The 19,010-nt window shown below is 57.2% G+C and overlaps 1 protein-coding gene across 2 annotated transcripts; it reads left to right on the top strand.

Moving 5' to 3' along the window:
* Nucleotides 1-12,431: 12,431 nt before the first annotated feature.
* On the top strand, nucleotides 12,432-18,345 carry ASB6 (ankyrin repeat and SOCS box containing 6). 2 transcript variants are annotated; one of them, XM_006749132.3, is made up of 6 exons: nucleotides 12,437-12,709; nucleotides 14,295-14,476; nucleotides 15,450-15,556; nucleotides 15,661-15,769; nucleotides 16,583-16,669; nucleotides 16,791-18,345. In XM_006749132.3, exons 1-6 carry the CDS (start codon nucleotides 12,597-12,599, stop codon nucleotides 17,456-17,458), a joined length of 1,266 nt encoding a protein of 421 aa, XP_006749195.2. In that variant the 5' UTR covers nucleotides 12,437-12,596; the 3' UTR covers nucleotides 17,459-18,345. The 2 variants fall into 2 exon arrangements, with proteins under 2 accessions (XP_006749198.1, XP_006749195.2); XM_006749135.3 differs by lacking the exon at nucleotides 15,661-15,769 and having other exon boundaries at nucleotides 12,432-12,709; nucleotides 16,791-17,127.
* Nucleotides 18,346-19,010: the final 665 nt, after the last annotated feature.

Raw genomic sequence — 19,010 nt, 5'->3', positions numbered from 1 at the left:
GCCCCCGAACCTTCCCTGAATCCTATGGCCAGTGCCGGTTACATTTCATTGTGACCTATCAGTCTCACTGGTACCAGATGAACTTCTTGGCTCTCTTTGTGATGATCTCGGACTTCACCAGGGGTCCGAGGGCAGCATGATGCCAGCCGGGGTGGTGATGGCTGCCCCCTCTGCCGGCAGGGCTGAGCCAGAGTGGTAATCATAATTTATTTTAAATTTTGAAAGGCGTTTCCTGTTTCAACCTGCATACATTGAATTATTGATGAATATTTTTGGTATATAATGACCTTTTGCATCTCCCATTTGTAAGATGTCTCTTTATGGTCACTACTCATTTTTCTACTGCAATGCTTCTCTATTTCTTCCGGAGTTACATCAATGTCATTCTTTGGTCACGACAACCTTGGCAAGACACTTGGCCGTCAAACACTCAAGGACCAGGTCCATTTCACAGATGGGTAAGCAGAGACCAAGGATGACGTGGAATCCTGAGGCTCTTCTGGGTCACCTGATCAGCTCCAGGAGCCACATACCCAGGAGCCTCTTCCGAAGGAGATGGTTTCACAGGGACGGCACACAGGCTAAACTGTGTTCACTCTTGTGCGTCTGGGGAATCGTAAACACCGCAGGCTGATGTGACTCAGACGTGACCAGGCATGACCGTGACAGATCGCAGGGTTCTGTAAATATTGTGTCAGGCTGCGATCACAGCAGGGCTCCCCATGTATCCCGGACCCCGGTCCACCCTGTGGGAAGTAATGCCAAGCCCAACGGGGCAGGACATTTGGCTCTCCCGCTCAGCTCTCTGCCCAGACTTTTCCCAAGCCTCAGTTTCCTCCCTGGGGATCTCCCTACTGGGATATCCTGCTGAAGTGACTGGTTCTCAGCTCTTGGCAAGGGTTGAAATGTTATGCCCCTTTGAAAAATGTTTCTGCCTCACCTGCAAATCCAAAGATAGAGATGGGCTCCATAAGAGAGGGGCTCACATTTCACGAGCGTTACTGTGAACCAGGCATACTGTCTAGCAGCATCCTCACAACTACCATGCCAGGAGGGGAAACTGAGGCTGAGAAAGCATACGCTCCGTGTCCTGCTAAGTTTGTGAGGCTCCTAACCACCATGCCAAGTTGTTCCGCGAGAATGTAGGACTAGGAAGTTCTGTATTTCTCTTGAAGAATTATGGTCTCTTCCTAAAAAACAAAACAACAACAACAACAAAAAACCCCCGAAATAATGAGACCTGGCCAATCATTGCATTTCCCTTTTTGCCTTGCCAACCAGGAGCCCCAGAGCTAATGTGAAGACAATCACAGTAACTTTATCCGTCCGGATGACAAGTCAGTGTATTAGCTTCTCTTTTCTTCTCCTTCCACGTGGCAATTTTTTTCTTTTTTTTAGGTTAGCCAAATGCAGTCATGAGAAGAGGGGAAACAGTAGGACAAGGAGCTCCATCTGCAACTGACTGAAATTCAGACAACCCGCTACCTCCGGACCAGCCTCCACGTGGCCTTTTTGTTTTTCCATTTCGGTTTTAGATTTTTGGGGATGCAGTGGCCTCACGTTGGACACTTTCCAGCTGGGGGAGTGGGTCCCTTCACCTCTCTGGACTTCCGTTCCCTGGCCTGTCAGCCGGAGGTCACAACAGGGCCTACCTCACGGATGGAGTGGGCCTGGCGCGTGGGACATAGTGGACGAGCCTCACGTGCGGGTATGAAGAAAAGGCTTTGAACGGTGGGACTCTGATGAGGTGTTGTCCAGACTAGACTTGGATGCGTCGGCCATTCTGTTATGACAAACACTTCTTCCAAGCCGTGGGCTCTGGGCTGCTGGGACCCATGTGACAACCAGGAGGACCCCTGTTGGAGAACTCCCTCTTGTTACAGATAGAGAAACTGAGGCTCAAAGGGGAAAGGACCAATCCCAAACTGGGGACCCACCTCACGCTGCAGCTGGCTTCTGGAAGACTGCCCCTAGCACTCCAGCCTTGCCTTCTCTGAGAGTCGGGGGAAGGACGCTGGGGGCCAGGGGCACAGGCTGAGGCCCGGGGAGCCCTGAGCTTGCTTCACAAAGGTCTCTCGAGCCCTCAGGCCCTGCCCTGGCTCCCTCCTGGCCCCTGCACCATCTTGCTGTGATTACTTTGCGGTGAGTGGGGTGGAGCGTATGGGGCTCCTCGTTGCACACAGCATGGGGGGGGCATGTGCCACGAAGGGGGGGGCAGCGGCTGAGGACGAGGCGGGGATGGAAGGGGGAGAACGAGGCTTTCAGCTCACCAGCTTAATTGGGGATATAATGGTTATTATTATTTATAACTTGTTCTTGAACCCACGCCAGGAGAGTGTGTTCACAGCCTGCACGATCCAGGCAGGCGTTAAATAATTAAACCAAGGGCCTAATCGGCGGCGAAACTCCCCGTGGGCTTCTACTTCCTTCGTTCGCTGATTGCTGATATTTTGGGGGTGAAATATGACCATTTTTACCATCAAAGAGATCAGAGTTCCAAAGGCAAGAAACGGAAAAAAGGGTGGGCGGGTCGCTCTGCCAGTTTTCTTTTCCTCTGACTTAGTGGTCTGGTAAAGTTTCTTTAGACATGCAAAGATTTACACACCTTTCTGCAGGGAGCCTTAAATTACTCCCCGATCCCTCACACATTTCCCTGAGCACGGGAACAGTAAGTCATTGAAGAATGAACAGGCCTCCCCATAACGGCTCTGGCGGCCTTTGAGAAGGAGAATGTCTAATGACTTTTTTTGAAGTGGAGGTCAAGGTTTTTTAAATAAAACAATCTGTATTAATGCAATTTCCTTTTTAGCTGTAGCATTGGATTTTCCCCCCTCCTTTTTTTGGGGGGGGGGAGGTGGGAGGGGAGGCAGGGGTGGGGAAGGGCATCATTTTTCTCCTGCCAGACAATATGTCCCTAATGAGATATACTTATTTAAAACTCTGTATATCATCACCCTGTCAGGGCCTGCAAGAGGGACCCTGCGTCTCCCTCTGTGTTTGTTTCAGATTAGCCGGGCTGCCGATGGCCTGCAGGCCACGGGTCCCCTGCTCCCTCCCTTCATGGAGCCTTGACCATTGCATTTTGTGCCCCTGCCCTACCACCCCACCCCCACTGAGTCACCCAGATCTTAGTACAGCCCTTCGGCCTCGGGGCCTTTCCCTTCCCCAACACCCACCTGCCTCTCGTGGCTCAGAGCTGCTCCCTCTGACTCCTGAAGGCCTTCCTGCCTCCACCAGGAGGAAATAGGGAGTTCCAGTCCCAGCTCAGCCCTTCAACCCCACGACTGTGGGCCAGCAACTCAGTTTCCCCAAACCTTCACTTCTTTATCTGCCAAATGGGGTTAACAAGAGCGACCCGCTCTCCCTCCCCGGGGGGGACCGTGAGGCTGTAAGAAGGTTCTGCCGGGCCTCCCTAGCTTCTGCCTGGTCCCCAGCTCACAGGACACGGTCACCACCACTGTTACTGCTTCCCCAGACCTAGAGCAGAACCTGCAGGCAGGACTGGCCTGTTTCCCCACCCTGGCCCCCAGCTCACAAGCCAGATGCACCTGAATACAGGGCTCAGTACCTCTATGACAGGTTTTCCACTGAGTGCCGTCTGGTGCTGGTGCTGGGCTGGGGCATGGGGACAGAGTGGTGACCCAGATAGCCCAGAGAGAGAAGATAAAGAAGCAGCAAGAGCTGGGGATCATGGGATCATGTGGGCGGGGGGTGTGGGGAGGGCTTCCCTGAGGAAGGGGCATTGAGTGGACTCCTGAGGCAGAGCAGGATTCAGCATGAGAAAGAAGCTAGGATCTCGGATGTCCAGATGGGGGACCCAGCCTGTGCAGAGGACCCACAGAGCCTCTCACCTGACCTGTTCCAAGGGGCCTGGGCCCTGCTACAACATCCTTTTTGGTCTCACTGTGACTCACTTTCCCCTCCCTGCCAAGCTCTTGAGCTTGAATTTCATGATTAACTGCTCTGCACGCACCAAGGTCATGGGACACCCATTCCACAAATGTGTGCCTCGCTCCTTCCTGTGCCCACTCTTGGGCCTGGGCCTGGGCCTGGGACTACACTGGGAACAGGCCGGTTCCCACCCTCAGGGCTTGCAACCTGCAGAGGGAGAGGGAAGTGGATGTTGGATAGAAGTAGGACTTCAGGGTCCTGGGGTGGGGTGTGGTCAAGGGAGCCCCCCCCAACCCGGGCTATGCCAGCTACAGGGAAGGAGCTGGGTTTGTGGGGAGGAAGGGAATTACCCCAGAGTTTGCCTGCCCAGAGTGGGGACCATGTTCTCCCCCTACAGCCCTGGCTGGCAGGAGCCTCTGGGAGCCTTGTTTGGGCCTGAGGGCTCTGGGACCTGGGGGGAGGGGGTAGGCTTGGAGACCAGGAACAGGATCGTTAATAAGCTAAAGTGGCTGAAAGAGGGGACTAGGCCCTTGTCGATGGCTCAGCCACGGGGTGAGGGCTGGGAAGCTGTCCACTCATCCCCACACCTATAAGTACCCGCTCTGGCCCAGCTCAGGGCAGGGGCCTGGGGCCTAGAGGGTCCTGCTCCACAGGGGGCAACAGAGGGACCCCAATGCCTCTGCCCGCACCTCCCCTCTCTCGGCTGACTCATTGCCCAGGCATAGGATTCACGTTAACTGCTGCTGACTGCCCAGGTGAGGTCCTCTTGCCCTGGCCCCTGCCAGCACCCAGCACTGAGCTTCCTGCCTGCCTTCCACGCGGCTGCCTCCCCAGAGTCCAGCCCGGTGCCAGGCACCGGCAAGCATGAAATAAATAGCCACCTAGTGAAGTAATAACAATCAGAGTGACCCGCATAGCCTGTCTAGACGGTATCCAGATAGGCCTGAGATCAAGCCCCCAACACACACTGCCATTCACGTGCTCTGCGACCTTAGGCCAGTCACTTCCCTCCCATCTGTAAATGGAGGATCTATGCCTCAGGGTGTGGGGACGATTCACCCCACAATGGGTGTTTCAAGCAGGCCAGGGGCTTCATAAATGCTGGCTACCTGAGGGACCCTTGGCTCGGTGTGTTGATTTCTGGAATCCTGTGGAATTACTCTCTTGGTCCTTTACCTCTTATCACCGCTGACACCTCCACAGCCAAATCTCAAGGCACAGCCTGGCCCCACACCCCTTCTTCGCCGGCCCTCCCACCCCATCTCCGTCTCAGACTTCATCTCTGTTCTCTCCCCTCAGTCTGTGTCCCCGCCTGTGGTTTCTCTCCGCCTCTGCCAGGAATCCGATCCCAGAGGAACCAGTACTCCAGGGCTCAACTGTGTTCCTTTTACGCAGTGACATGGGAAGGGGGAAGGAGGGAAGGAGAGAGAGGGAGAGAGAGAGAGGAGGAAAAAATCAAAGCCCACATATTGGTTCCAGATGTGGTCTTCTCTCATAGCTTTCTCCAGCAATTTAATTAAATTCCCCCAGACAGCCAGGAGGGTTTCTTAATGATCAAATTTCCCGGCTCCCCTCCTCGAACGGGCCCACTCTGTCTCCCTGACGGATGGCCGACCAGATTCTTCCTGCGTCCGCTCTGCCAAGCAGGGCCAGTGGGGGTGGAGTGGAGGGCTTTCTGGGGAGCACAAAGGACCCTGTGCCCACCTCTGCCCTCCCTCCTTCCCCAAGGGATCTGAGCCCTCCCTTGGCAGAGCCTGACCGCGCCTGGCTACAGCGGCTGGAGGGGGCCCAGTGGTCCCTTCCTTTGAGCTCTCTGCCTCTGGGCCGGCCTGCCAAGAACTGATGCCAACTGGGCACCAGCCGGCCTCAGATGGGAGAGTCTCTGGGATCAGGACTCTGGGCTCATGGACCAGCCAGAGATGGGGCAGGCTCCGACCTCCTGGGGACCCTCCCCACACCCATTTGGCTCAGAGAGGGCAAGGCCTGGGCCAAGACCACACAGACCTGCTTGCCAAGGACAGGAGAGGCGGAGGCAGGCTGACCGGCATTGACGAGGTGAGGATATGCCAGGGAGAGGCCTGGGCGCTATTTCTTGGGATGGTTACCCCATGTGAAGCTAAAGGTCACTCTCAGTAGGCCTCCTGATTTCTGGAGCAGGAAGGCACGGAGGCAAGCCCCGAAACCACCATCCTCTCGTGTAGCTGGGGCAGGGAGGCTGAGAAAGGGAAGCCCTCCTGTCTTGGGGCAAGGGGCCTGAGGGGCTCTGTATGGACTGAACATTCGTGCCCTCTGAGTTCATATGTTGAAGCCCTAACCTCCAAGGTGATGGTATTAGGAGGTGGGGCCATTGGAAGGTCATTAGGTTAGATGAGGTCACGAGGGTGGAGCCCCCAGAATGGGATCCGTGCCCCTCCAAGAAGAGGAAGAGCTGTCTGCATGCATTCTCTGCACACGCCTGCAAGGAAGAGGGGAGCGCGTAGCAAGACAGTGGCCACCTACCAGCTAAGAGCTGAGGCCTCAGGATGAAACCTAGCTTGCTGGCACCTTGGTCTTGGACTCCCCAGCCTCCAGAACTCTGAGGAATAAATGGCTGTTGTTTAAGCGCCCCCCCCCCCGCCCCACCTCCGTCCTTGGTATTTTGTCATGGCGGCTCGAGCGGCTAAGACAGGCTCCAAGCACCTTTTCAGCCTGTCCGCCTGGGCTTCACCTCATCTGGAAGAGCAGGGCACCAGGACCGCCTGGCAGTGTTTGTATGGAGCGCGAACCATGTCAGGGAGGAGGCTGCCCTTGGAGCAGGGGGCTCTGGCCAGCAGGGGTGGGGCTCCTGGGTGTCAGGGTCCCCAAAATGCTCCTCGGTGCTTCTTAGGAGAGCAGATGGAAGGAAGGAGGCGACAGGAGAGTCTTCCCCGGCCCGGCCAAGGTCCTACCACCCACTCCTCCTCCCGGCCTCCTGGTCCCTCAGTTTCCCCCCCTGAGCCCACAGAGGGTTAGGCCTCTGAGAGCAGAGAATCGGGGCCTTGTCCTTCCACACAGGGCCGAGCAGGCTCAGGTCATGAGGGTCAGGGGTCAGGGTGGGGTCAGGGTGTGGGGGAGGGGGAAGGAGGGGAAGGGAGGGGGGGCAAGCAGAGAAGTGCAGACAGGAGGAAGCCCCGGGGGCACCGGTCCCTGTGACTGCAGTCCCGTTCCCTTCACAAATATGCCCAGCCCTCCATGTCCGAGCCTCGGTGCCCCTGGGACGTGCCAGGGGCTGAAGCTGGAGGCTGTCCACCAAGTAGAGAAAGCAGTATTCCTTGTGGCGGATTGCCACGTTGTCCAAATATCTCACTTTATGGAAACTCAGCCAAATCAAAAGAGGAGAAATAAAACGGGGGCCTTTCACCCCACTTCCCCCTTAAGGGCCTTATAAGGGACAGACCTGGCTGCTGACAGGGGTCTGGGGAGGGTGAAGGTCCTGGGAATGGAGCAGGACCAGTCGCCCCCAACCCCGGGGCCGCCCTCCTGCGTGTGAGCTTGTGTATGTGCGTGAGAGAGACAGAGAGGGTGTGAGTGTGTACGATGGTGTGTCTGAGGAAGTATGCGTTTGCGTGAGAGAGGGTGTGTGTGTGAGAATATGTTGGCGAGAGTGTGACAGGGTGTGAGAACGTCTTGTGTGACCAACACACATGTGTGAGCGTTCAGGACAACGTGTGAGAGTCTGTCGCCTGAGTACATGCGTGAGCGTGTGCGAGTGTGTGAGCAAGAGCGTGTGAGCGTGCGAGGGCCGGGGCTGGGCTGGTGGCAGGCGTCCTGAGCAGGGGCTCCGAGGAGAGGTTAAGAGCCAGGCTCTGGGTGTGAATCCAGACTGGGCCCCTCGGGAGGTCCCTAGCCATCAGTTGGCCAGTGGTCTCTCTGAGCCCCAGACTATGATGTGGGAATCCTGCTCCTGCGTCCTTCCTGGGTGTTATGACTAGTCAACGAGATCACGAACACTGAGCTTCTAATCCAGTTCATGGGACACGGGATGAACTCGACCAAAGGCTGTCATTGTTCTCAATGTATCACTCACAGTCAGGCTGGGCCCTGTGGTGCCCCAGAGGACCGGGGAAGAAAATGAATGATGTGCTAATCCAGGCTGGGAGGGCCCGGAAGAAGGGGATTGGGGGTGGCCTCCAGGGCAGGTGACCTGGGTGCTGGGAAGGACGGCGCTGGGAGGAGGATTTTGTGGACAGAGCAGGGCCTGGTCCTGGTGCTCACGACCTTCCCTCCAACCCTAGGTACAGGAGGGGTGTGCGGGGCCTGATTCCCTGCCTGTGGCTGATTTAGTGACTTGAGTCTCAGGCAAGACACTCACTGGTAAAAAGGTAGGAAATACACAGAAACACAAAGAAGATCCATGTGCCCCAGATCCCAGCACCCAGAAAGAGCTGCCACTAACACCTTAGTATGCGGCTGTCCTGCTTATGGGCCCGTGCATGCACGGGTACACATACACATACCACGTTTCCCTAAGTGGGAATCATACAGTACCCGCTATTCTTGGACTCGCTTTGTTGAACTGCTACAGGACAGAGTCTCGTGTGGGGTACGGCAGCTATTATCACTGTTGGTGTTGGACGGCTGGAGAGGCTAGACTTCTCTCCTCGTGTTTGTTAACAGTTTTTCATCCTCTGGGACTCACCTGTGCATGTCCTTTGCCCATTTTTTTGTTAGTGTTTTTGCCTTCTTCTTGTTGATTTTTTTTTTTTTTTAAAGATTTTATTTATTTATTTGAGAGAGAGAATGAGACAGAGAGAGAGAGCATGAGAGGGGGGAGGATCAGAGGGAGAAGCAGACCCCCTGCTGAGCAAGGAGCCCGATATGGGACTCGATCCCGGGACTCCAGGATCATGACCTGAGCCGAAGGCAGTTGCCCAACCAACTGAGCCACCCAGGCGCCCTCTTCTTGTTGATTTTTAACAGTTCTTTATATATTAAGGTTATCCCTCTCTGTACATCGGACAGTCAGAGGGACTCCCAAACTCCCTGGGGCAGGGGCAGACCCAGCCAGAGTCTGGGCTCTGGGTGCTTGGCTCCAGGACCCCCAGCCTGCCTAGGAATCCTGGAATTCGGCAGCAAGAAGTGGCTAGGCTGGTAGGGCAGTGAGAGGCAGTGGCAAGGAAAGAAGAGAGAAGGTTCAGAACTTAAATCAGAGGCTCTGAGTGACAGAGCCTTAATGGGAGACAGATGGAGGAAATAAGGTTGCCCTTGCTGACAGGAGGGAGGTCAGGGGTCAAGGAGTTTTCTAAAGACAGGAGCCTGGGCGACAGGCAGTCGGCAGGGCCTGGCTCCACAGTGTGGTGCCCAGGGGCTGTGACAGAGCAGGGGTCAGCTCCTTACTCCTGCTTGTGCAGACCCTCTCAGGCCCACACCCAGAGTTGCTGCAGGACATCCCACCCCTGAAGGCCAGATGTAAGGAAGAGCACCCCCACCTCCAGACCTGGATTGGAGTCTCAACCTAGCTGTGCAACGTTCGGTAAGCCTCCAAACCTCTCTGAGCCCGTTTCCTTGTTTGAAAATAGTATAATACCATCATTTACTTAATGGGATTTATTGAGATTAACACAGTGCTTGGCGCATCAGAAAGGCTCAGTAAATAAAAGCTAACTCATTACCGTTCCTTTACTGGTCACAAGACAATTAGAATTTTCTTGGGTTGTTTTTTTTTTTTATAAAGATTTTATTTATTTATTTGAGACAGAGAGAATGAGAGAGAGAGAGCACGAGAGGGAAGAGGGTCAGAAGGAGAAGCAGACCCCCCGCCGAGCAGGGAGCCTGATGTGGGACTCGATCCAGGGACTCCAGGATCATGACCTGAGCCAAAGGCAGTCGCTTAACCAACTGAGCCACCCAGGCGCCCGACAATTGGAATTTTCTTGTTGGCAGAGCCCACCAGCAACATCAAGGACCTCTTCATTGGCTCCAAGACTGTCAGAGCTGAAGGGCCTTCGGGTTACAGGTGAGGAAACTGAGACCCAAAGGCCAGAAGGGCCATGACATCAGAGTGGTCTTAACTGTGTCCTCCAAAGAGACATGTTCAAGTCCTAGCCTCTGGTACTTTTGACTGCGATCTTATTTGGAAATAGGGGGTTTTGGTTTTTGTTTTTTTGTGGGGTTTTTGTTTTTTGTTTTTTTGCAAATACAATCAAGTTAAAATGAATTCCTACCAGATTAGGTTGGGTCCTAAATCCAATGACTGGTGTCAGTTAGAAAGGACAAGGAGATTTGGACCGAGACACAGACACAGGGAGGAAGGCCATGTGAACACAGAAGTGTGCAGAAATGGGAGTGGAGCTGCCATGAGCCAAGGAAAGCCTGGGGCCACCAGAAGCTGGCAGAGGCAAGAAAGGAACTTTCCCTGGAGTCTTTGGATGGAGCTACGTCCCTGCCTGCCGACGCTTTGAATTCAGACTTCCCGCTCCCAGAACTGGGAGAGAATACATTTCTGTTGTTCCCAGCCACCCAGTCTGTGATGCTTTGTTATGACAGCCTTAGGAAAAGAGTGGAGCCAGGCAGAAGCAGGCCTCAGCCCAGGTGGTCCCCCCAGGTCTGTCCTGGACCCCATTCTAAACAGGCCTCCTCCAGTTACTCACCACGTGCCCAAGCGTGCCCCAGTCCCCCGATGTGTGCTACAGAGCAAGTGACCCTGAATCCAATGGGAAGGGCTGAGAAGCCTCTGGGTTGCCTGTTGGCTGCTACATCACTCAGGACCTTGGGGTCAAGAAGCGGGGAGTGGACCCTTAAAATAGGGGTAGACATTCCCAACGCCCCCCCTCCCAGGGTAACACCTGGGGAGACTGAGGCACACTTGAGCAAGTGCCCCATTCAGATGCTCATTGTTGCCAGATGGGAGCTTGGGCCCAAGTACCCAATCATCTGATTTTATAAGATAAGATGGAAAGCTTCATATCAGTGTGAGCAGCATTTCCCAATGTCACTCAAGAAGACACTTCTTGGGGCATCTGGCTGGCTCAGTCAGTTAAGCATCTGCCTTCGGCTCAGGTCATGATCTCAGGGTCCTGGGATCGAGTCCCACATCAGGCTCCTTGCTCAGTGGGGAGTCTGCTTCTCCCTCTCCCTCTTGCTGCTCCCCCTGCTTGTGTTTTTTCTCTCTCTCTCTCAAATAAATAAAGAAAATCTGAAGACGTAGAAGAAGAAGGAGGAGGAAAAGGAGGAGAAGGAGAAGAAGGAGAAGAAGAAGGAGAAGGAAAAGGAGAAGAGGAGGGCGAGTAGGAGGAAGAAGACACTTTTCTCCTGGAGTGAGAACCCAGGCAGTCATGTACTGGGAGCCATGGACCCGATGGTCTGCAGTCCCTTCTGCCAAGCCCAAGCTGCCCACCCCCACCCCTCCTTCTGGGCCTTCCAGGCAATAGAGGCAGAGACAAAAAGGTGTTTTGAGTGCCCAGTGGGGATTTTGATAGCTGGTCATTTGATCAGCGCAACAACCTTGTAAACTTAACAACAATAACAGCCAGTAATTAATTATGCAGCCCCTGCTGCGTACTAGACCCTGCTGGGTCCCCATAGCCAGGCCTGGGGGGAGTGCTTTGGATTGGGTTTCCTTGGTAAATCTGTTCTGCTCTTGGTGGGGGAGCCGAACATACACATCGGATTGTCTTCAAATGCCTCTCTAGACCTTTTCTCCTTCACTCAACAACTCTCACCTCTGGCAGGTGCCAGATGGGAGAGACCTACAAGGGCGCATGGGGTTGGGGGCGGGGGTGGGGGGAGGCCAAGGTGCGATGCGAACGCTGGGACCCTTACGCCTCTTCAGAAAGGACTTTCCAGAATCATGAAGACATCAGGGCTCCGATGTGGGACTCGAGGCGGTCGAGGTTCACGTGGATGGCCTAAGGGAAGATGCCTAAGCCCCAGAAAGTGGCCCCAGGCTTGGGTTCCTTCCTGCTAGACTCCAAGTCCCTGACACTCACAGAGCTCTTGATCCAAGATCTTGGATGGGTGCGATTACCCCCGTTTTACGGGTGAATAAACTAAAGTTCACTGAGTCCATCAGAGCAGGAAGTGGAAGGAGCTAGCCGCCTGCAGGGCCAGGAGCTCCGGGGGACGGGGACCGAGAGTAAGGAATCGTCCCCGCCGCCCGGCGGGGTGGGTGGGCGTCCACTCAGCGTGCGGAGTGGCGAGAGCCCGGCCAAGCCGGAAGAAGGCCGGGTCGGATCCGAGTCCAGGGCGGCTCGGAGGCGCCCGGGGCTCCAGTCACCTCCAGGGCCCGGGGAACTCGGGCAGCGGCCGGCCGGGGCGCGCAATGGGCGGAGCTCGGACGGCGCCCAGCGGCCGCGGGCGGGATCGCAGGGCGGAGCAGGGCCACGCCGGGCCGGGGCTGGCAGAGGCTGACCCGCCTTGAGCCGGGATCAGGTTTGCGGCGGGGGGCCGCGCCCTCCACTCCACCCGCGCCAGCCCCGCGGATACCCTCCAGCTCACGCTCCGGGTCGCGCCGCGGTCCTCCGAGCCCATAGGAGGCGCTGTCGCCACCGGTCGCTCTCCTGGCCGGCGCGGGCCGGAAGTGCGATCTGCGAGGGTCACTTCCGGCGCGGAGCAGCGGGGTGGGCGGCGAGGCGCGGGGGCTAGACCAGCAGAAGCCAGGTCAAGCCCGCGGCCGCCCGAACGCGCCCAGTCGGCTTCTCGGCCTCGCCCGAAGGTGCGGCCGCCCTGCCGCGCCCGAGGCCGGCGCGATGCCGTTCCTGCACGGCTTCCGGAGGATCATCTTCGAGTACCAGCCGCTGGTGGATGCGATTCTGGGCTCCCTGGGGATCCAGGACCCCGAGCGGCAAGAGCCCCTGGACGGGTAACTAGTTTCCTTGCCGCCGGCGGGCCGACCCGGCGCTGCTTCCCTTGAATTGTCACCACAAGCGCGGTGGGGGTGGCTGTGTCCCCACCGTACGGGTGAAGAGGCAGGCGGAGGCCGGAGTTGTGTTGCTCCGAGCGGGAGCCCCTGCACCCGGCCCAAATCTTGCCCTGTGCAGGGCGGAGGATGCTCCAGGCCCGCGCACGGAGGCCGGGAGGGTGGAGTGCCGGCAGGGCCTCCGCCTCGGTGCCCCACCCAGTGCCCAGCCCGCCTGCTGCCGGTTGCGAGGGAGCAGGGTGGGGTCTGTGAGGGCCCCGGTTTTTACCCCAGAGCAGTGCGAAGATGAGCTCTGTGGCTGAGCTTGCCTTTCACGTAGACAAGAGCAGGTGCATCCGCGAACCCGTGGGAAGGGTGTTCAGGGATGCAGCCGTGAGCTAAACAAAACCCCCGGCGTCGGTGATGCTTACGCTTCGGAGGAGGGAGACACGAGCATGAGTCAGGTGTATGTACATTCGGTGTAATGGAGACAAGAGCAGAGGAAAGCGGAAGCAGGGCTGTGTTTCTGGCATCCGTTGGAATTTCAAACACCGTGGGTATTACGCGTCTGTCTAGGGACTTCGGTGGAAACAGGCTTGCTTCATCACTGCTCTGTTCACTCGGAGGCTTGTTCTGAAAACACAGTGTAAGGTGTTTCCTTAACTCGGAGGCTGTCCTGGGGGTGAGGGCAGGGCAGCAAAGCGGGTGCTGCGTGGCCTTTTGTAGTCCCAGAATTTTTGCTTGGCATGGGTGGTGCACTGGGCACCCTCCCGGGCTGGGGAAACAGACGGAATCCCGCCCAAGCAGTAAGGATGGCACTTTGATCCTGATAATTGAAGGGCTGCAGAGGGGTGAGGCTAAGGGGAGTGGGAGCGTTGGTGAGGAAGGGAAGCCTCACCCGGAGGAGGTGGCGGCCTGTGAAGGAGCTGCGTACCGGTTCACTGAGCTGTCCGTGGGCCTGAGCTTTTGGGGAAAGCCGCAGAAGTCTTGGAGGTCAGGGCTGGCGGGCAGGTAGGGTGGGGGCTAGGGCGTGAAGGGCCGTGTGCGCGCAGCCTTCTGGGGACCGGGAGGGTAAGCGTCTCCGAGTGTGAGCGCGGCAGGAGGGCCTGGCCGCCCCCGCTGCGGGGGTTGCCTGGTCTGGCCTGGCGGCCTCGGCAGCTCAGGGATGGTCAGTGTCAGGGGAAGGCCGTCAGTGTCCACTTCTTGCTCCTGGCTCTGCGAAGGCTCCCTTCAGGCCCAGCAGCACAGCTGTGTGAGGCTTTGTACCTGAGCCAGGGACCAGATTGTCTGGGCAACTGGGGAGGAGGCTGGAGTCAGCCCCAGTTCTTCCTCAGCAAACCCGAGGAGTCAGCTTGAGTTAAGAGATCCAGCTTGCTCTCTTGCTACCACAGGCCTTTTCCAGAGACTTTCTGCCCCCACAGAACCAGGGCCCTATCTTGGAGGGAGGGGGGGTGATAACAGCAGAAAACCACCCACCCACAGGGTGCCCAGGCTAGCTGGTCTCACAGCTGCCTCCTGCCCCAACTGGTCCACCCCTCTGCTGCCCCAGGCCCAGTTATGTTGCCAGCGAGGAGAGCCGAATCCTTGTTCTCACTGAGCTGCTGGAGAGAAAAGCCCACTCTCCGTTTTACCAGGAAGGTGTGAGCAATGCCCTGCTGAAGATGGCCGAGCTGGGGCTGACCCGGGCGGCCGACGTTCTCCTGCGCCACGGGGCCAACCTCAACTTTGAAGGTCAGCTGGAGCCCAGAGGGGCTGGGGAGGGATAGGTGGCTTAAGGGTGGCTCTGCCTTTCTGGTTCTCTTGGGAGCCGCTTCCCTTATTTCTTCCGTGGGTGGGTGGCGACTGAGGAATCCCATCCCCCTGTGGGCCTTCAAGTGGCTCTGACCCCCTCTGGTCCGAGAGTGAGTTTGTAGCTGCCTGCACCGTGTGCTTGATCAGCAGACTTTCCCAGCTAAATCCCTGCTTCCATTAACATGAAAATGCGGCTGCTGGCACTGTGCCCAGAGCTCAGGGAGAGCAATTTTCTGCCACTTACTCTGAGCCATCTCGCATTTTTGCCCATGCCACAAGGAGAGGGAAAAACACAGAAGCGACGCTGGGTGTAAATCATGGCAGGGCCCGGTTAGCTTCTAGCCTGGAGGTGCCAGGGGATGGAGATGGAGCCATTTTCCTTTCCTCTGTGGCTTTCTCACCGGGGAGGGCAGGGTCAGCCAGGAGACATGCAGGGCTGACTTGTGACCAATGCAGGTCTTTGAGCTGCCACAGTATGTGGCCGGGCACGCCTCCCCTCCCCATGTGAGGACAGGTGCGGAGGGCGCAAGGCTCCGGGAGGGCCAAGGAGCCCAGGGTGCGGGCTGTTACGAAGTCAGTCACTTGGAGACTGGCTGCGAGAACGTGGCTGTTACTGTGAGGCTTCAGGAGCCGTCACTGGAGGTGCCTCTCCGCAGCAGCCTGAGAAGAGGCGCCTTGTCTTACAGTTCCATTTTACAGAAGAGACTAAAGCCCAGACTGAGGGGCTGCCTGCCCCCGGGACCCTGCCCGAGGTCTGACTCCAGCGCCTGCGCTCTGGCCTCTGCTGGGGATGGCTCTGTCCGGACCCCTCACGGTGCCAGAAGCCCGGGTCTCCTCCGGTGGGAGGGCTGGGGCGAGCCGGAGGCCGGGTGCGGACAGGCAGGACTGACACGAGTCGTGTCTGTGCTTTCAGACCCTGTCACTTACTACACGGCCCTGCACATCGCCGTCCTGCGAAACCAGCCAGACATGGTGGAGCTGCTGGTGCGCCACGGGGCGGACATTAACCGGAGGGACCGGGTAAAAGCCGGGTCCGGCCTGCTCGGAAGCAGGGATGTGGTGGGGGGAGCCGCGAGCAGCCTCCCAGGCCCCTGGGCCTACTCAGCTGTGCTTTCTTGGCTCAGATCCACGAGAGCAGCCCCTTGGACCTGGCCAGTGAGGAGCCTGAGCGCCTGCCCTGCCTGCAGCGCCTCCTGGACCTCGGAGCGGATGTCAACGCAGCTGACAAGCATGGTGGGTGCCTCCCAGGGGAAAGCAGAGTGCCTTGTGAGGGAAACCCAGAGCACCCCAGGGCAGTGGCCAGGCATACAGGCTGGACGCAGCCTGTCTGATGACACAGCGCAGCCAGGCTCACAGTGGATTTTGTTGACCTGCAGAGGCTTTCGGGAAGTGGTGCAGCCAATGGCCCCGCACCAGCCCCTTGAGGTCTGTCTGTAGGAGGAAGTGGGGCGTGCGCGCGGTCAGATTCTGGGGCGGCGTTGGGGGGGGAGCCATGACTTCTTCTTGGCAAAGACGCAGCCCAGGGCTCAGGTGGCATCTGAGTGTCCTGAAAAATCCCAGCTCTTCTGTCCACTCTGCTCGTGGTTTTGTGTGGGTGGAAAGAGAATGACCAGAAACCGGTCACCCTCAGCCTTGGCTGAGAGGTCGATCGTTTTTAAAGGGGCACCTGGCTGGCTTCAGTTGGTAGAGCACACGACTTGATCTCAGTGTTACGAGTTCAAGCCCCACGTTGGGTGCAGAGGTTACTTTAAAATCCTTGGGGCGCCTGGGTGGCTCAGTGGGTTAAGCAGCTGCCTTTGGCTCGGGTCGTGATCCCAGGGTCCTAGGATCGAGCCCCGCATTGGGCTCCCTGCTCCGCGGGAAGCCTGCTTCTCTCTGTGTGTCTCTGTCAAATAAATACATAAAATCTTTAAAACAAATAAATAAAATCCTTGAAAACAAAAAAAAGTTCACTTTCTCATCCTGCGTGGTTTCCCTTGCACCTCAGGGGTTGCCCTGACCTCAGCTTCCTGGTCCCCACTCCTCTTCATTCTCTTCCTCCTGTAGGAAAGACTGCTCTGCTCCACGCCTTGGCCAGTAGCGACGGGGTGCAGATTTATAACACTGAGAACATCCGGCTCCTACTGGAAGGAGGTGAGGCTCGTCTGCAGGCTGTTCCCAGGCCTTGCCCTTCCCTCCCACCATTACACACGAAGCACTACTTTGCAGGGGTTTAAGACCTCCCATCTTCTCTTTTCCCGACTGGCTCTTATAGGCGCAGATGTCAAGGCCACCACCAAAGATGGGGACACCGTGTTCACCTGCATCATCTTCCTGCTTGGTGAGACCGTGGGAGGGGACAAAGAGGAGGCCCAGATGATCAGCCGCTTCTGCTTCCAAGTCACGCAGTTGCTGCTCGCCCACGGGGCCGACCCCAGCGAGTGCCCAGCCCACGAGTCCCTCACACACATCTGCCTCAAGAGCTTCAAACTGCATTTCCCTCTCCTGCGCTTCTTGCTGGAGTCCGGAGCAGCCTATAACTGTTCCCTCCATGGTGCGTCCTGCTGGTCTGGCTTCCACATCATCTTCGAGAGGCTCTGTTCCCACACAGGCTGTGCTGAAGATGAGAGCCACGTGGACCTCCTGCGCAAAGCCGAGACCGTCCTGGATCTCATGGTGACTAATTCCCAGAAACTGCAGCTGCCTGAAAACTTCGATATCCATCCTGTGGGCAGCCTGGCAGAAAAGATCCAGGCCCTTCACTGCTCCTTGAGGCAGCTGGAGAGCTATCCTCCGTCCCTCAAGCACCTGTGTCGCGTTTACATCCGGCTCCATCTTCAGCCCTGGCCTGTGGACGTGAAGGTCAAAGCCCTGCCTCTGCCCGACCGGCTGAAGTGGTACCTCCTTAGTGAGCACAGCGGTACTGCTGAAGAGGACATCTGACCACTCCCAAACTGAAGGGAGCAGGGTCTGGGCAGCTCAGTCTCCTGGTGGATTTTGGTACCTGCGGCAGCCTTAGGGGAGAACCTTCTGGCCTCCTGTCAGAAGGTAGAGGTTGGGAGACGAGACTTGATCCTCACTGTGTACCAAGAAAACCAGGTGGAGCCCAGCAGCTGCAGTCATTCCAGTGGGAAAAGGCTTCGTCTTCCAGGGGGACTGCCCCCCTTCTGTTTGGCAGAACTCCCAGTCTCAACCACATTGGGAAAAAGGACCGGGTTTAGATTTGGGACGAGTGTACACCCTGTTCATCTGCGGGGAGCATCGGGCAGGGTGGCTCTGAGTCTCGGTCCTGAGAACTGCAGGAGGCTGGTCTGTCTTGCATGGGGCCCAGCTGAAGCCAGGAGGAAGCGCGGTGGGCCTGTGGGGGCACGACCCCACTGAGGCCCTTCACTCCCACCTCTCCCCGTGCTAGATTATTAGGTCACTTACAAAAGTGCTTTCGGTGGGCCAGGGAGAAAGCTGAGCTGACCCCTGCCACCTTTGGCTGCTCTGGGGCCAGGTCATCCATGGCCCGGCCCACCAAGGCACAGGACTGGATTCCGGTGGCAGCTCTGTCTGTGCCAAACCTGGGATCTTGGGGGACCGTGCCTTCTGCTAAAAAGCAATCCTGCATGACCAGGGACAGTCCTTTCCAAAATGTGTTTTGTGAGGGGTTCATCTGATATTGAAAGCTACCAATACTGCAAGCTGACTGTACTGTCCACGCCGAACCTTCACGAAGCCGAAGCCGCTTCCCAGTCATGGTCCTTGTGAATTGTGTGAATGCCGGGAGGCAAGCTGAGGCAACTAAAGGATACATTATAAAGTAAAATGTTTCTCTTGGCCTTCAAGGTCCTTGTATGACGTTTTGGCCCCCTCCGCGCCCTCCCCCAGCCTAGGACAAAGGCTCCCACCACAGCCATTAAGAGGTGAGAGGCACGAGGGGACGGCGGCATCTGGTGGGGACAGTTTCCAAGTAGCACCGCACTGCTGTCCCAGTAAAGAAGAGCACCACTCCAGACTGGCTAGGGCCTTCCCAGTACAGGATTTACCCTTTTATTTTTTGACTGAAAATGCTCACCAAGGAGGAGCTGCAGGGCACAGCCAGGAGTGAGGCTGCAGACTTCCCTTGCTGTAGCCCATTGTGACGATCACATTAGGGACACCAGGGCTCCCATCACCAAACAGGCCTCAGAACGTGAACATCCCCAGCAGCTGCAGGCTCCACGGCCCGGCTCCTCTCCTCCCCCCAAGGGAAAAAGTCCTCAACAACCGAGAGTTCTCTTCCTCTTAAGGCACCCAGGCCTGTGGCTGGAAGGCTGGGTGGTTGAAAGGGAGATCCAGAAAATCTCCCACTTGTGGTGGGATCGCTGTATTCCCACGTGGGGAGCCCCAGGGGCCCTGGAGTCCCATGGTCTGCACTGCCCGGTCCCTGCCTCTCAGGGCCACAGAGCCAGGCCCCAGCCTCACTGCTCTGTCCAGTGGTGCCCTCCCCACTGGGTCCCATTATGCCTTT

This window comes from Leptonychotes weddellii, chromosome 14 (assembly GCF_054177405.1).
Source record: "Leptonychotes weddellii isolate Sample4059 chromosome 14, ASM5417740v2, whole genome shotgun sequence".
Taxonomy (NCBI): Eukaryota; Metazoa; Chordata; class Mammalia; order Carnivora; family Phocidae; genus Leptonychotes; species Leptonychotes weddellii.
Note: the sequence above shows the minus strand (reverse complement) of the source record. Positions and strands in the feature narration are given on the sequence as shown.

Bases quoted from the DNA above. Each gene is read 5' to 3' on its own strand.
- ASB6 (XM_006749132.3), top strand. From the start codon at position 12,597: ATGCCGTTCCTGCACGGCTTCCGGAGGATCATCTTCGAGTACCAGCCG. The intron at 12,710-14,294 runs GTAACTAGTTTC...CTGCTGCCCCAG, and splicing joins CGGCAAGAGCCCCTGGACGG to GCCCAGTTATGTTGCCAGCG. The intron at 14,477-15,449 runs GTCAGCTGGAGC...CTGTGCTTTCAG, and splicing joins GGCCAACCTCAACTTTGAAG to ACCCTGTCACTTACTACACG.